Raw genomic sequence first — 18,124 nt, 5'->3', positions numbered from 1 at the left:
CAGATGATACAAATACAAAAGGGGTACAAAGGTAATACAAATACATAAGGGGGGAGAAGGGTAATACAGATAATACAAATACATGGGGGGGGTATATAGATGATACAAATACATAGGGGGGTATACAGATAATACAAATACATAGGGGGGTATACAGATAATACAAATACATAGGGGGGTATACAGATAATACAAATACATAGGGGGGTATACAGATAATACAAATACATAAGGACATTTTAATGACATCATGAGAGTCCTATATAAACTCATTTGAAGACGCAGATCCTTTCCTGGGAATGCAAAGCAGCCCTTCGTTTTGCATTTTCCATGGAATGTCGGAACATCTGACACCTCTGACTTTGTTTATGTTGTTTGCACCTAAATTTGTCTTCCTGCAGCTGTTATCACCGGCTTTCCGCAGCCTCTGTTCCTGGTGTGGTGTGGACAATGGTGACACCTCCTTTGTGCTCTCCATGTCACCCTTAGGAGGGGCAATAGGGATCATGTTCCCTGCAATGAGGTCATGTTCAGGGAAAACCCTGAGAGTGTCTATCCATTGGGGACTCTAGTGGTAGGATCTCTGCACTGAGTTCCCAGGTCTGTGCCCATTATGAGGGGTTCCCACCATCCCTGTGCTGAGTTCCCGGGTCTGTACACCCGCTGTGCCCATTATGAGGGGTTCTCACCATCCCTGTGCTGAATTCCCGGGTCTGTACACCTGCTGTGCCCATTATGAGGGGTTCCCACCATCCCTGTGCTGAGTTCCCGGGTCTGTACACCCGCTGTGCCCATTATGAGGGGTTCTCACCATCCCTGTGCTGAATTCCCGGGTCTGTACACCTGCTGTGCCCATTATGAGGGGTTCCCACCATCCCTGTGCTGAGTTCCCGGGTCTGTACACCTGCTGTGCCCATTATGAGGGGTTTCCACCATCCCTGTGCTGAGTTCCCGGGTCTGTACACCTGCTGTGCCCATTATGAGGGGTTCTCACCATCCCTGTGCTGAGTTCCCAGGTCTGTACACCCGCTGTGCCCATTATGAGGGGTTCCCACCATCCCTGTGCTGAGTTCCCAGGTCTGTACACCCGCTGTGCCCATTATGAGGGGTTCCCACCATCCCTGTGCTGAGTTCCCGGATCTGTACACCCGCTGTGCCCATTATGAGGAGTTCCCACCATCCTTGTGCTGAGTTCCTGGGTCTGCAATATATGGAGTGCAGGGGTCCAAGGTATGCAATGCAAAAATCACCCCTCCAACTCCTCTTAATAACACAAATCCTCTCCCCCATAATACCCTCTTCTACCAGAAACCCCCCCCCCAGCACAATTTTTCTTCCCCCATCTAGCACAAATCCACCCCCCTAAATCTCCCCTCAAAGAACAATACCCCCCCCCATCTAGTACAGATCCTTTTCTCCCCCCATTACCCCTGTTCCACCACAAATCCTCTTCACCCCAAATGCCCCCCAGCAAAAATCTCCTCACCCCCCTAAAATACCTCCTCACCCCGCACCAATCCTCTCCTCCCTTCTAGAACAAATCAACTTCCCCTTCCACTACAAATTTTGCAAGAGATGCCAGGCACGTGCCCTGGGTGCCCCTGTGAGATACATTAAAGGTGCCAATGTTCCAATCATTCTGGCACTGGGCTCTGGATCTTCAGCTTGGATGAATTTTGTTAAAATCCCAGAACAGTCCTGCTGAACCCGAGACATTTGGGAAGTATGGAGTTGGTGGGCTGACGGGTGGACCTGGAATTTTGTCCTCAAAAGGTAAAAAGAACAAATTTGCAACAAAATTTCTAAATTAGAACAAGAGACGCAGAAAATTTCCAATGGAATGCACATCTCAGGGGGGTATCTGCCCATCTATGGCCACTTGGCCTGCCTTCCCCTTACATCGGCCTCCATATTGATATCAGTCACCAGGCCTCCAGGATTAGGTGAGAGCGGACCTCTGAACACCTTGTGGATTGGGATGTACTACAATGAGGCCCATGGCTGTACTACATGCTTGTAGGTAAGGGGGCGCTCTGGCTCGGCGCACAGCTTTATTGCTGGTGCTTCGGGAGCATTTAGCAGGTGTCAGGAATGTCCTCCAAGACAGAGACAGATTAAGGCAGAATGGGGCCCCAGCCAGGGTAGCAGCTTTGGCCCCGCCATCCCTTTGACTGGGATGGATAAAGACTGCAGTAGGTACAGAGAGGCTGACCCCTATTACATTTTCTGTTCTGGCCCCATCAGAAACCAACCGCCTACAAGTCCATCGTCCCTGTGAGGATGCCGGATCCTGGACTTCGGACCGTAGAACAATGAATGCACAGACTTACCAGGAATGTCATCTGACATAATCAATATCAGTACATACCTCAGACATTGGTGGCGCTCTCCTCCTTCTCCGCTGTCCCCATACTCAGGATGATGTCCGATGAATCTTCTCATATTATTGAAAAAGCCTGTCCCTGGAATTTAGGTCCACCCCTATACTCTGGGTCCTATAGGTCTGTCCCTGGACTCTGGGTCTTATAGGTCCATCCCTGTACTCTGAGTCCTATAGGTTAATCCCTGGACTCTTGAGTATCATGGGTCCGTCCCTGGATTCTATAAGCCTGTCCCTGGAATTTAGGTCCTTTAGGTCCATCCCTATATTTTGAGTCCTTTAAGTCCATCCCTGGACTCTATAAGCCTGTCCCCCAACTTCAGGTCTCTATAGGTCCATCCTTATACTCTGGGTCCTATAGGTCCAACCCTGGATTCTAACTCCTAAAGGTCCATCCCTGGAATCTGGGTCCTATAGGTCTGTCCCTGGACTCTGGGTCTTATAGGTCCATCCCTGTACTCCGAGTCCTATAGGTTAATCCCTGGACTCTGAGTTCCATGGGTCCCTCCCTGGATTCTATAAGCCTGTCCCTGGAATTTAGGTCCTTTAGGTCCATCCCTGTACTTTGAGTCCTTTAAGTCCATCCCTGGAATCTATAGGTCCATCCCTGGATTCTAACTTCCAAAGGTCCATCCCTGGACTCTATAAGCCTGTCCCCCAACTTCAGGTCTCTATAGGACCATCCATATACTCTGGGTCCTATAGGTCTGGGGGGGTTTACTTTCTGGGGGGTCCCTCATGTCTGGGGGTCTAATGTCAGGGGGGTCTCATGTCTGGGGGCTCCCTCAAGTCTGGGGGCTCCCTCGTGTTTGGGGGGGTGTCATGTCTGGAGGGTCCCTCGTGTCTGGGGGGGTGTCATGTCTGGAGGGTCCCTCATGTCTGGGGGGGGTCTCATGTCTAGGGGGGCCCTCATGTCTGGGCTGGGGGTCTGTCAGAGGGGTCTCATGTCTGGGGGCTCCCTCGTGTCTGGGGGGGTCTCATGTCTGAAGGGTCCCTCATGTCTGGGGGGGTCTCATGTCTAGGGGAGTCCCTCATGTCTGGGGGGTCTAATGTCAGGGGGAATCTCATGTCTGGGGGCTCCCTCGTGTCTGGGGGGTCTCATGTTTGGGGGTCCCTCATGTCTTGGGCGTCTCGTGTCTGGGGGGTCTCGTGTCTGGGGGGGTCCCTCATGTCTGGGGGCTCCCTTGTGTCTGGGGGGGTCTTATGTCAGAGGGGGGTCTCATGTCTGGGGGCTCCCTCATGTCTGAGGAATCTCATGTCAGGGGGGTCCCTCATTTCTAGGGGGGGTTCCTGTCTGGTGAGTCTCATGTCAGGGGGGTGCCTTATTTCTAGGGGGGTTTCCTGTCTGGGGGCTCCCTCGTGCCTGGGAGTCTCATGTCTGGGGGGGTCCCTCATTTCTAGGGGAGTCTCATGTCTGGGGGGGTCCCTCATTTCTAGGGGAGTCTCATGTCTGGGGGGGGTCCCTCGTTTCTAGGGGGGTCTCATGTCAGAGGGGTCCCTCATTTCTAGGGGGGTCTCATGTCAGAGGGGTCCCTCATTTCTAGGGGGGTCTCATGTCAGAGGGGTCCCTCATTTCTAGGGGGGTCTCATGTCAGGGGGGGGTTCTTTTTGGGGGTCTCATGTCTGGGGGGGTCTCTGGAAATTAATTGACACCAGCCAATCAGGTTGTCTGTTTCTCGTTTGCAGGGCAGGTCAGAAAATATCTGGAAGCTCATTGGTTGCTAAGGTGGCGGGTGATGGTTGCCATATGTAACGTCCTTACGTCAGAAGAGGGGTGTCTCCGTTGTGCTCAGAGCCCTGCCGGTTGCTACGGACAACGCACTTCAGGAGAACCTCCCCCCCCCCATATCACCCGAGTGACGTCGAGAGCCGGGCGGGGCCGGGGCCCTGGGCGGGTGTTTCGCCGGAGGGGCGGTCTTTCTAAGTAGGCGTGTTCTCTGTCTGGGAGTCGGGCAATAGAGTTCTTCTCATGGGGCGGATCCCGGAGGCGGTCCTCGCCCTAAAGGGGTTGGGCCTTCCCCTCCCCGGGGGCGTGTGCGGGGCCGAGCTGGGAGATGATTGGGCGGGGTAGGGCGTGTCCTCCTTCCGGGGAGGGGGGCGGATCGGATGTTGGGGGCGGGCGCTGTGCGGGAGGTGGGCGGCTCCCTGTTTCAGTCGGGCAGTGCGGGGTGTAGCGGGCTGTCAGCGCTCCGCTCTGCTCTCCGGGTGATCGGTGATCGGTGATTGGGCGGGCGGAGGAGGAGGAAGGAGTATCGCCGCCATGGGCTGCACGGTGAGCGCCGAGGACAAAGCGGCGGCCGAGAGATCCAAAAATATCGACAAGAACCTCCGAGAGGACGGGGAGAAGGCGGCCCGGGAGGTCAAACTGCTGCTGCTCGGTAATTCTACAGCGAGAGATACCCGGCTGTATACCCCGATCTATATCTCTATCTATATACTACATATCCGTATATATACCCTGTATACCCCGATCTATATCTCTATCTATATACTACATATCCGTATATATACCCTGTATACCCCGATCTATATATCTATATACTACATATCCGTATATATACCCTGTATACCCCGATCTATATATCTATATACTACATATCCGTATATATACACCCTGTATACCCCGATCTATATATCTATATACTACATATCCGTATATATACACCCTGTATACCCCGATCTATATATCTATATACTACATATCCGTATATATACACCCTGTATACCCCGATCTATATATCTCTGTCTATATACTACACATCCGTATATATACACCCTGTATACCCCATCTATATATCTATATACTACATATCCGTATATATACACCCTGTATACCCCATCTATATATCTCTATATACTACACATCTGTATATACCCTGATCTATATACTACACTACACATCCATATATACACACCCTGTATACCCCGATCTATATACTACACATCCTTGTATACCCCGATCTATATACTACACATCCATATATACACACCCTGTATACCCCGATCTATATACTACACATCCTTGTATACCCCGATCTATATACTACACATCCTTATATACCCCGATCTATATACTACACAACCGTATTTACCCCTATATACACACAAACACACACACACCCTGTATAGCCCTATCTATATACTACACATCTGTATATACCCCGATCTATATATCTATCTCTATCCTACACACCCGTATATACATATATACCCTGTATACCCCGATATCTCTCTTCTCTTCTCTCTCTCTCTCATATATATATATATATATATATATTCACTGTATTTACTATATCCATCTATCCACTGCACATCAGCACATTATATACCCATTTATATATACACTGTGTATACCCCTCTATATATACGCTACCGGGCTGAAACTGTATATACTATATCCATCTATATATCCTGCACATCAACTCATGACAGATTGTATCCATCCTCTGTACTACACAGGATAACATTGTATATCGATTGTATTCATTCCTTCTGTATATACTGCACATCCTCTATATACTCTATACCAGGATATATACACCACCAATTGCTGCTGCTAGGTAACTGACCATCAATGCAGGACTTCCTATATATGTATATAGATTGTATCCATTCCTCCTACGTATACCACACATCACATCCTGTATACATTGTATCCATCTTCTGTATATACTGTACTGGGATATATATATAATCACCCACTGCTAGGTAAATCAACATCTACACATTGTGTGTGTATATGTGTGTTTGTGTATATATATATTATTCGTCCATTTATTTTTATTTATTTTTTTTACCACGCTGGCACTGTATATACTATTCACTAAGTCTACATATATGTATACTGTACATCGATACATGACATTCAAATCTATAGATTGTATCCATTCCTCCCACAATATATACAGTACTATATATGACATGATACATTGTATCTATTATTATTATACAGGATTTATATAGAGCCAACAGTTTGTGCCGCACTTTACACCATGAGAGCAGACAGTACACGAAGGCTTCCTGTATACGGGACGTTGTACAACCTCTCCTGAAACATTTAAGTTGACAGCTAGAAAACGGCGTCTAAAAAATGTCTGTTTAGCCTTTTTTTTCATGCTGCATTTGCGTCTAGAAGCGTTTGAAAAAAAATTATAATTTGTTTTTTTTCCCCCAAAATAGCCAAAAAATGAAAAACGCTGCTAAACGCAAGTTGCCGCATTTAGTCGCGTTTGGCGTTTGAAATGCTTTTAAACACAGCTTCTGAATGCATTTTCTTTGGGTTCCAAAAAAAGCCTCTAAACACAACTGCCTAGAAAGGACTTTAAATGCCCCCCCCCCCTGTGTACAGTACTGATAACATAGAGGAGGGTTCAGGAGCAGGCGAAAAAAAAAAAAATGGCCAAATGCTTCTAAACGTCCGTCTACCAGCCGCAGTGTATATGAGACCTTTATATTACAATACAGGAGGAATCAGAGGACCCCGTCACCTTCTATACTACTCCTGGATAACATATACAGTATATATTGTATTCATTTCATATATATCTCTATATTACACAGAAATAACATCTATAGATACATGACATGATACATTGTATCTATATTCTATACTACCCCAGGATAACGTCATATACATTATTCATCTACACCACAATAGCATTGTATGATATATATAATGTATATACTCGAATATAAGCCGAGGGTGAGGAATGTGCAGCTACTGTAAGTGGAAAAGAGCCTCACTGTGCCCATTGGAAGCCATAGGACCCCCGAACTTCAAACTCGGTAGTTAAGGGTTCCTAGATGCCCCCCTAGCTGCAGCCAAAATTTGGGGTCTCTGGACCCAAAGGGTCCCGAAATGACATTGCTGCAGATGGACACAGTTGACTGACTTTGGGGCCCCCATATCTTGGGGCCACTTGGTACTAGGAACCCCAAATTTGGTGTGCAAACCCAGTGGAACTAGCACTACAACATATCCAATGCTGTGGTTCCTAGAACCAAGTGACCCCGAGATATGAGGCCCCAAAGTCGGTTCGGAAAACGTCAAGCACTTTTCTGCAGCAGAGAATGGCATTTTCCGAACCAATTTTGGGGCCCCGTATCTCAGGGCCACTTGATGCTAAGAAACCCCAGCTTTGGATATGTTGTAGTGCTAGTTCCTCTAGGTTTGCACACCAAATTTGGGGTTCCTAGCACTAAGTGGCCCCGAGATACTGGAGCCCCAAAGGCGGTTCGGAAAATGTCAAGCACTTTTCTGCAGAAGAGAATGGCATTTTCCGAACCGAATTTGGGGCCCTGTATCTTGGGGCCACTTGATGCTAAGAACCCCAGCTTTCGATATGTTGTAGTGCTAGTTCCTCTGGGTTTGCACACCAAATGTGGGGTTCCTAGCACTAAGGGGCCCCAAATTCAGTTCAGAAAATGTCATTTTTCTGCTACAGAAAAGTGCTTGAGTATAAGCCGAGGGGGGCAATTTTAGCACAAAAAAGTGCTGAAAAACTCGACTTATACTCGAGTATATACAGTATAATAATCACCCATCTTCTAGACCAGCGTTTATCAACTCCAGTCCTCAAGGCGCCCCAACAGGTCATGTTTTCAGGATTTCCCATTATTTTGCACAGGTGATTTGATCAGTTTCACTTCCTTAGTAATTACCACAGCTGTTTCATCCGAGGGAAATCCTGAAAACATGACCTGTTGGGGCGCCTTGGGGACTGGAGTTGAGACACCCTGATCTATACTATACATCTACACATGACACGATGTATACATTGTATCCATCTTCCATTCTACACTGGGGTAACATTGTATATAATATATTATGTCCTTGTATACCGCACGTCTGTACTGGGCTGACTGTGGTGTGTGTGTATGTGTGTGTATGTATATATATATATATATATATATATATATATATATATATATATATATATATATATATATTACATACAATACATACATCTTCTATTCAGTACCAGAATATATATAATACAACTGACTATACACCTACACCAGGCTGACATTTTATATTATATACTGTAAACATCTACTATACATACTACACATCTATACTGGGATAACATTCTATATACTATAACTATATATAAGATCCTCCTTCCAGACTGTACATCTACACCCAGTGCTGACATTATATATACATTTACATATTCTCTATACTGGGATAACATTGTGTGTGTGTGTGTGTGTGTGTGTGTGTGTGTGTGTATATATATATATATATACACACACACACACACACACAGCATCTCACAAAAGTCAGTACACCCCTCTCATTTTTGTAAATCTTTTTCTTCTATCTTTTCATGTGACAACACTGAAGAAATGACACTTGTCTACAATGTAAAGTAGTGAGTGTACAGCTTGTATAACAGTGTAAATTTGCTGTCCCCTCAAAATAACTCAACACACAGCCATTAATGTCTAAACCGCTGGCAACAAAAGTCAGTACACCCCTAAGTGAAAATGTCCAAATTGGGCCCAAAGTGTCAATATTTTGTGTGGCCACCATTATTTTCCAGCACTGCCTTAACCCTCTTGGGCATGGAGGTCACCAGAGCTTCACAGGTTTTCACTGGAGTCCTCTTCCCCTCCTCCATGATGACATCACAGAGCTGGTGGATGTTAGAGACCTTGCGCTCCTCCACCTTCCATTTGAGGATGTCCCACAGATGATCAATAGGGTTTAGGTCTGGAGACATGCTTGGCCAGTCCATCACCTTTCTCTCAGCTTCTTTAGCAAGGCAGTGGTGGTCTTGGAGGTGTGTTTGGGGTCGTTATCATGTTGGAATACTGCCCTGCGGTCCAGTCTCTGGAGGGAGGGGATCATGCTCTGCTTCATTATATCACAGTACATGTTTGCATTCATGGTTCCCTCAATGATCTGTAGCCCCCCAGTGCCAGCAGCACTCATGCAGCCCCAAACCATGACACTCCCACCACCATGCTTGACTGTAGACAAGACACACTTGTCTTTGTCCTCCTCACCTGGTTGCCCCCACACACGCTTGTCACCATCTGAACCAAATACGTTTATCTTGGTCTCATCAGAACACAGGACATGGTCCCAGTAATCCATGTCCTTAGTCTGCTTGTCTTCAGAAAACTTCGGGCTTTCTTGTGCATCATCTTTAGAAGAGGCTTCCTTCTGGGATGACAGCCATGCAGACCAATTTGATGCAGTGTGCGGCGTATGGTCTGAGCACTGACAGGCTGACCCCCCCACCCCTACAACCTCTGCAGCAATGCTGGCAGCACTCATACGTCTATTTCCCAAAGACAACCTCTGGATATGACGCTGAGCACGTGAACTCAACTTCTTTGGTGGACCATGGTGAGGCCTGTTCTGAGTGGACCCTGTCCTGTTATACCGCTGTATGGTCTTGGCCACCGTGCTGCAGCTCAGTTTCAGGGTCTTGGCAATCTTCTTATAGCCTAGGCCATCTTTATGTAGAGCAACCATTCTTTTCAGAACCTCAGAGAGTTCTTTGCCATGAGGTGCGATATGTTGAACTTCCAGTGACCAGTATGAGAGCGTGAGAGCGATAACACCAAATTTAACACACCTGCTCCCCATTCACACCTGAGACCTTGTAACACTAACAAGTCACATGACACCGGGGAGGGAAAATGGCAAATTGGGCCCAATTTGGACATTTTCTCTTAGGGGTGTACTGACTTTTGTTGCCAGCGGTTTAGACATTAATGTCTGTGTGTTGAGTTATTTTGAGGGGACAGCAAATTTACACTGTTATACAAGCTGTACACTCACTACTTTACATTGTAGCAAAGTGTCATTTCTTCAGTGTTGTCACATGAAAAGATTTACAAAATACTTTACAATTAATGTACAAAAATTTGAGGGATGTACTGTACATCTCTACTCCATATCACACGCATACACCCCTCCTGTATTTTTGGTGTGTGCATGTATATATGTATGTGTGTGTGTGTGTGTGTGTGTGTGTGTGTGTGTGTGTATGTATATGTGTATATTTTATTGCATCCCACCTGTATACTGTATACTTGTTTTCCCCCATGCTGTATATCTTCCCATGTGTTGTCTAAGCTATACACTGCTATGTACATCTCTCCTGTATACGGTACATATTTCTTATCCATTGTACACTCCTATATACACAGATCGTCTTGTATACTGCATGTATAATCTACCCTCGTACTGTATATACTGTGCACCCCTCGTACTGTATATACTGTGCACCCCTCTTATAGCCTATACATCCCCTCCTCTATACCGTACACCTCTCATCCTGTATATACTGTGCACCTCTTATATCCTGTACACCCCTCATACTGTGCATCCCTCTTATATCCTATACACCCCTCTTATATATTATACACCCCTCATACTGTATAGTTTATAGATATCTATATTGTGCGTGTAATGTACCCTGCAGTGGCCGCTATACCTAAGTACACTTCCCTTTGCACATAGACCTCTTGTACACCTCCTATAGTGAGGGGCGCTCTCTGTACCCCTGTACTGCCCAGATCTTTATCTTCATCATCCCCTCTACATCTCTGTACCCTATTCACTATACTGTGTACTATTCAGAGAGATCGCGTGTCCCTGTCAGGTCATGTGTACAAATCTGAGGGACTACAGGTCTCAGCAGGCCTTGTCATACAGGGAATTGTAGTTCTTCCCAGTCATTGGAAGGCTTTGGATCCCGCTGCAGGTCCCCCTTGTAGCACATGTGTCCTCTCTGATCTGTTCTATCATTTGTATCAACATAAATCCCGACTATCCTGGTGAATCAGCCCCTCGATTGCTATAAATGGCGCCATCATGGCGAATGCGGCATGTGCGGTCCTCTTTTGACGCACTGATATTGCAGGATAGGCGACGCTCTAGGTGAGAGGGAGAGACTTGTTCTGTATTGGGTCATGGCTGTCCTTTCCTTCTACGCTGTGGGATTGTCTATTGTGAGAGGACCGCTACAATAGACCCCCAATATCTGACGTGACCCCATCCAGGCTGGTGACACCCTGCTGGATCAGGATTCCATGTTTTAGCAGAATAAATTTGTACCTACAAGATGTCTATCATATAGAATCTGAATTCTATCACTTCTGTGTAGCACCAACATTGCAGCAGTCACTCAACCAGAGGAGCTTACACTCTAATTTCCCCCACAGTCACACACTATTATTATTATTATACATTTATTTAGCTCTGACATATACCGCAGTGCTGTACAGAGATCACTGAGCCATTCACATCAGTCTTTGCACCAGAGGAGCTTACACTCTAATGTCCCCCCACAGTCACACACTATTTATTATTATTATTATTATTATTATTATTATTATTATTATTATTATACATTTATATAGCTGTGATTATTGATGGGACTTTTGTGAGATGCCATTGAATTCGGTACACCAACACTGGCAATGGCATAGGGGATGCTGGTGAATGGAAAGCACTAGAGGAGGTGAGGGTTTGGTGGCATAGCAGGGAGGATAGCAGGGAGGATAGCAGGGGCTGGAGGAATGGCATAATGAGGAAGTTGCACATGAATGCAATGGCAAAGAGGGACTGTTGGCATAGTATGGAGGACGGTTGGGGCCAGTGGAAGGCATATGGAGAATGTCAGGGACCGGTGGCATAGTATTGAGGATGCTTGAGGCCAGTGGAAGGCATATGGAGGATATGCTTGAGGCCAGTGAAAGGCATATGGAGGAGGTCAGGGACCAGTGGTATAGTATGGAGGATGGTTGAGGCCAGTGGAAGGCATATGAAGGATGGTTGAGGTCATAGACAGGCCTATAGAGGATGTTAGGGGTCGGTGGCATGGAGGATGCTTGAGGCCAGTGGAAGGCATGTGGAGGATTTCAGGGACCAGTGGCATAGTATGGAGGATAGGTAAGGCCAGAGGAAGGCATATGGAGGATGGTTGAGGCTATATAGATGGTCCTATAGATGTGGTTGGTCATGGCATATCATGGAGATTGGTTGAGGCCAGTGGGAGGCATATGGAGAATGTCAGGGACCTGTGGCATAGTATTGAGGATGCTTGAGGCCAGTGGAAGGCATATGGAGGATGCTTGAGGCCAGTGGAAGGCATATGGAGGATGCTTGAGGCCAGTGGAAGGCATATGGAGGATGCTTGAGGCCAGTGGAAGACATATGAAGGATGGTTGAGGTCATAGACAGGCCTATAGAGGATGTTAGGGGTCAGTGGCATGGAAGATGCTTGAGGCCAGTGGAAGGCATATGGAGGATGCTTGAGGCCAGTGGAAGGCATATGGAGGATGCTTGAGGCCAGTGAAAGACATATGAAGGATGGTTGAGGTCATAGACGGGCCTATAGAGGATGTTAGGGGTCAGTGGCATGGAAGATGCTTGAGGCCAGTGGAAGGCATATGGAGGATTTCAGGGACCAGTGGCATAGTATGGAGGATAGGTAAGGCCAGAGGAAGGCATATGGAGGATGGTTGAGGCTATATAGATGGTCCTATAGATGTGGTTGGTCATGGCATATCATGGAGATTGGTTGAGGCCAGTGGGAGGCATATGGAGAATGTCAGGGACCTGTGGCATAGTATTGAGGATGCTTGAGGCCAGTGGAAGGCATATGGAGGATGCTTGAGGCCAGTGGAAGGCATATGGAGGATGCTTGAGGCCAGTGGAAGACATATGAAGGATGGTTGAGGTCATAGACAGGCCTATAGAGGATGTTAGGGGTCAGTGGCATGGAAGATGCTTGAGGCCAGTGGAAGGCATATGGAGGATGCTTGAGGCCAGTAGAAGGCATATGGAGGATGCTTGAGGCCAGTGAAAGACATATGAAGGATGGTTGAGGTCATAGACGGGCCTATAGAGGATGTTAGGGGTCAGTGGCATGGAAGATGCTTGAGGCCAGTGGAAGGCAGGGACCAGTGGCATAGTATGGAGGATGGGTAAGGCCAGTGGAAGGCATATGGAGGATGGGTGAGGCCAGTGGAAGGCATATGGAGGATGGTTGAGGCTATATAGATGGGCCTATAGATGTGGTTGGTCGTGGCATAGCATGGAGGATGTTAGAGGTCAGTGGCATAGTTGTGACTTAGATGGTTGTGCATTGCATTAGAAATGTCTCTCTAGGGGGCAGCGCACAGAGGATGTTGGGGGATTTCCTGTGTGTGGAGGGGGGGGGGGGTTGGTTATGTTCTGTATCTGTGATGGAACATTTCGGTTGCTCTCGGTGTAGAAATGGCTTGCACAACGTCGGACCACAAAGTGCTGGATTCTTCACGTGACAGTCATTGCTGCCCCCGCCACTTCCTGCTCCATCTTGCAGACCTCTTCCCCGCTGCGTCGGCAATACGCCACTACCAGAGGTGCAGCAGAACCTGGGCGGAGGCTGAGAGACCACATCCGCGTTGAGTAGGTTACTCGGCCTTGTGTGTCTTGTGCTGAACAGGAAGGCTTTTCTTACATTTAAACAGCCCCCCCAAAAAAAAAAAATCTGCTTCACCCACAAGTGAGTGTTGACATTTCTCAGTCACCCGTCTTCTATCTACAACAGTAAAATCTTCTATTCTGTTCCCCTCTTCACCCACAAAGTCTCACTCCTCCTGCTGCAGTCTCTGGCTCCCTGAGGCAGGGAAGGGTTTGTGCAGTTGGGCAGGTCTCTGTGTAGCTTTTCCTTCCTCCCATCAGATTCAAACCTGCAGATGACAATGAAGCGTTTGAATCTGATTGGCTGCTGTGGGGCAGCACGGACAGTTCTTAAAGACACATTGAGTTCTAGATAGTTGCAGATGGAGAACTAGCCAAAAAATTACCCTCCCCCCTCCTGGTGGGTTAGAAACAAGGAAAGTTTCGTCCTCTTCAGCCTGATAGCGGCTTCCTGATTTGCTTCACTTCCATGTCATCATATTTTACACGCTTCTGCTTTTCTCTATTCTCTGATGGGGGAGGAGGTGGCAGTTTTTAACCCCTCAGTTTTGGATCATCGAGGGCATAAGTGCCGTTCTGTGCCAACCACACTCCTTGCTGGCACCTCTGGGGGGGACCCCAAATATCTGACCCCCACCATCTCTTCCTAGATAAAACCATAAATACATTCAGGCCCCCTTCACATTCTGGGTGCATCTGGAAATACCCCGCTTACTACAACTTGCAGCAAAATGCTTGTTGCATAGAGCTCAATGGTAATGCATGTTAAATGGGCATGAGCAGAGTATGGGGGGGGGGGGGTGCTTTACAGCTTTTCTAGTAAAGCTTGCTTGAAACAGCAGTAGAAAGAAAATCCCAGCATGCTTTGCCTTGTGTGATTCAGGAGATCACTGTGCCCCTCCCACATTTATATCCTAGATGTGGATTGGTTGCATCATATCCAGATAGGAACAAACTGAAACCAATTCTAAAACCTAAAAGGCTCTGCGTGGGCTGGGCCTAACCCTCCTCAGCAGACCCAGCCCACGCGGAGCCTTTTATATTTTAGAATTGGTATCAGTTTGTTTTTAGCCGGATATGACACAACCGATCCACATCTAGGATATCTCCCGTTGTCCAATGGGGAAGGAGGTGGGGGGCACACATATAATTGTTACTTTGTGTCTTTATAATGCAAATGTAACTTCATACACACATATAATTGATACTTAGTTTCCTTATAATACAAATGCAACAAACGTGGCCTAACCCTACTCAGCAGACCCAGCCCCCGCGGAGCCTTTTGTATTTTAGAATTGGTATCAGTTTGTTAGCTGGATATGACACAACCGATCCACATCTAGGATATCTCCCATTGTCCAATTGGCAAGGGGGGGGCACGCATATAATTGTTACTTTGTGTCTTTATAAATGTAACATTATACATGCATATAATTGATACTTAGTTTCTTAGTTTCATTATAATACAAATGTGTGTATGAAGTTACATTTGCATTATAAAGACACAAAGTAACAATTATATGCGTCCCCCGTCCCCCCCCATTACCCATTGGACAACGGGGGATATCCTATTTGTGGATTGGTTGTGTCATTTCAAGATAAGAACAAACGGATACCAAATATAAAAGGCTCTGCGGGGGCTGGGTCTGCTGAGGAGGGTTAGGCCACGTTTGTTACGTTTGTATTATAAGGCAACAAAGTAACGATTATACTGTATATGAAGTTACATTTCTATTATAAGGAAACAAAGCAACAATTATGAGCGCCCCCCACATTCCCCATTGGACAGTGGGAGATATCCTAGATATGAACTGGTTGTGTCATATCCAAAAACTGATACTAATCATAACACTTACAAGGCTCCAAGGGGGCCGGGCCTGCTCAGGAGGATTTGGCTACATTTGTATTATAAGGAAACAAAGTAACAATCATATGTATGCCCCCCCCCCCCCCCCCTTCTCCTTTGGTCAGCAGGAGATATCCTAGATGTGGATTGGTTGTCATATCCAGCTAGGAGCAAACTGATACCAATTCTAAAAAATTACAAGGCACCGTGGGGGCTGGGCCTGCTGAGGAGGGTTTGGCCACATTTGTTAAATGTGTATTCTAAGGAAACAATTATGTGCCCTCCTTTTCCCATTGGACAAGCGGGAGATATCCTAGATGTGGATTGGTCGTGTCCTATCCAGCTAGGAACAAACTGATAACAATTCTGAAAGTTACAAGGCTTTGCGGGGGCTGGGCCCGCAGAGGAGGGTTCAGCCACGTTTGTTGCATTTGTATTATAAAGAAACAAAGTAGCAATTTATATATGTGTATGAAGTAGTACTAAAGGTGTATTGTTGTGGTTTTTTTTTTTTTTTTTTTTTACCTTTTATACATTTGAGGTAATAAAAACACCCCCAGTACGTTTTACATACCACCCGCCCCACCCCCCCCCCCCCCCCCGTTCCCAAATACCTGCTATCCCCCGTTACCACCGCCGATTGTTCCGGTCCTGGTTGTATAGGAGACAGTGAGGATAGGGGAATAATTGGCTCCTGCAGCTGTCAGGGAGGAGGGGAGTGGCTTGCAGCTGCCATGTGTTTGAATGGACACACACAGCCCTGTCTAAGGCTTTGTTCACAGCTACCTGCTTGCTTTTACTTACCTTGCTATGGAGGCACAGGGCCCGGAGGGCGGCGGGGGCACAGGGCCCGGAGGGCGGCGGGGGCACAGGGCCCGGAGGGCGGCGGGGGCACAGGGCCCAGAGGCGGCCGGGCGCGAAGGGGGGCGGAGGTGGGCGGCAGAGGCGACCATGGGCGCAGGAGGCGGCCATGGGCGAGGGCCCGGTGGGCGGCGGAGGCGGCCATGGGCGAGGGCCCGGTGGGTGGCGGAGGCCATGGGCGAGGGCCCCGAGGCGATGGCCCGGGGGCCGGTGTTGGGAATGCTGGAGGGAATGCTGGCGCGAGGGCGGCGGAGGCGGCCGGGCGCAAGGGGGGGGGCGGATGTGGGCGGCGGAGGCGGCCATGGGCACGGGAGGCGGCCATGGGCGAGGGCCCGGTGGGCGGCGGAGGCGGCCATGGGCGAGGGCCCGGTGGGCGGCGGAGGCGGCCATGGGCACGGGAGGCGGCCATGGGCGAGGGCCCGGTGGGCGGCGGAGGCGGCCATGGGCGAGGGCCCGGTGGGCGGCGGAGGCCATGGGCGAGGGCCCCGAGGCGATGGCCCGGGGGCCGGTGTTGGGAATGCTGGAGAGATCCGGCTCCCTTGCCAGGTGAAAAGTGGCAGTAATGACACTGCACTAACCCCACAGACAGGACTTCCAGCATCACCGTCCTTATCATTCCAGGTCAGTGACTCCTTATTGAAGAAAGGATGAACATGACACCCCAGAGCTATTCCGCATTGGCAGCTCCTGTGCTCTGCAGTGACAGGTTCACTTTAATGAAAACAGAACAGCGATGTGCTGAATTCCCATAATAACTGCCCGACTTTTCCTGTCTCAGTTGGGGAATAGATCTGAAGGCTTTGATCAGGGAGACGCTTACTGGGAGGACCGGTGTTCACATACTGATATACAGAGAGGGGAGGGATCCGGGGGTACAGGGACATGTATGATTGTACTCATGAATCAGGGGTCCCCAAACAAAGGGCCAGTTTACTGTCCTTCAGACCTTAGAGTGCCCCTTCGTTGGTGCCGGCGGGAGGACTAGCGCCCCATCGTTGGTGCCGGCGGGAGGACTAGCGCCCCATCGTTGGTGCCGGCGGGAGGACTAGCGCCCCATCGTTGGTGCCGGCGGGAGGACTAGCGCCCCATCGTTGGTGCCGGCGGGAGGACTAGCGCCCCATCGTTGGGGCCGGCGGGAGGACTAGCGTCCCCATCGTTGGGGCCGGCGGGAGGACTAGCGTCCCCATCGTTGGGGCCGGCGGGAGGACTAGCGTCCCCATCGTTGGGGCCGGCGGGAGGACTAGCGTCCCCATCGTTGGGGCCGGCGGGAGGACTAGCGTCCCCATCGTTGGGGCCGGCGGGAGGACTAGCGTCCCCATCGTTGGGGCCGGTGGGAGGAATAGTATGGGTGGATTGTATGTGATGATGCTCTAAGGATCCATCATGTTCATCACTGGTGCAGCCTGCTCCACATACGTAGTGGAGATTGCTTGACTCTGGAGTTCCCCTTTAAGTGGGCGGCGGCCTCCCGTTCATTCGGCATCGTCGGTTGTGTTGGGCGCAGAGTGCCGGGTCCCTCACTGAGCGCCTTAAAAGGGAAAAATGCGGGATTTCCTGTTTATGCTGCATTCATTGTGTGGCCATCTGACGATAATATTTACATTAT

The 18,124-nt window shown here is 48.5% G+C and overlaps 1 protein-coding gene across 1 annotated transcript in view; it reads left to right on the top strand.

Annotated features, from left to right (window-relative positions):
* Positions 1-4,481: 4,481 nt before the first annotated feature.
* The window catches only part of GNAI2 (G protein subunit alpha i2), a gene marked incomplete in the record, with an annotated part of 65,128 nt that continues 51,485 nt past the window's right edge, over positions 4,482-18,124 (top strand). Inside the window, 1 exon segment of the mRNA XM_073591656.1 lies at positions 4,482-4,758. Coding sequence (XP_073447757.1) covers positions 4,641-4,758 — 118 coding nt within the window.

This window comes from Aquarana catesbeiana, linkage group LG07 (assembly GCF_042186555.1).
Source record: "Aquarana catesbeiana isolate 2022-GZ linkage group LG07, ASM4218655v1, whole genome shotgun sequence".
In the NCBI taxonomy this organism is placed as follows: Eukaryota; Metazoa; Chordata; class Amphibia; order Anura; family Ranidae; genus Aquarana; species Aquarana catesbeiana.
This window is presented reverse-complemented; position numbering and strand designations above follow the sequence as displayed.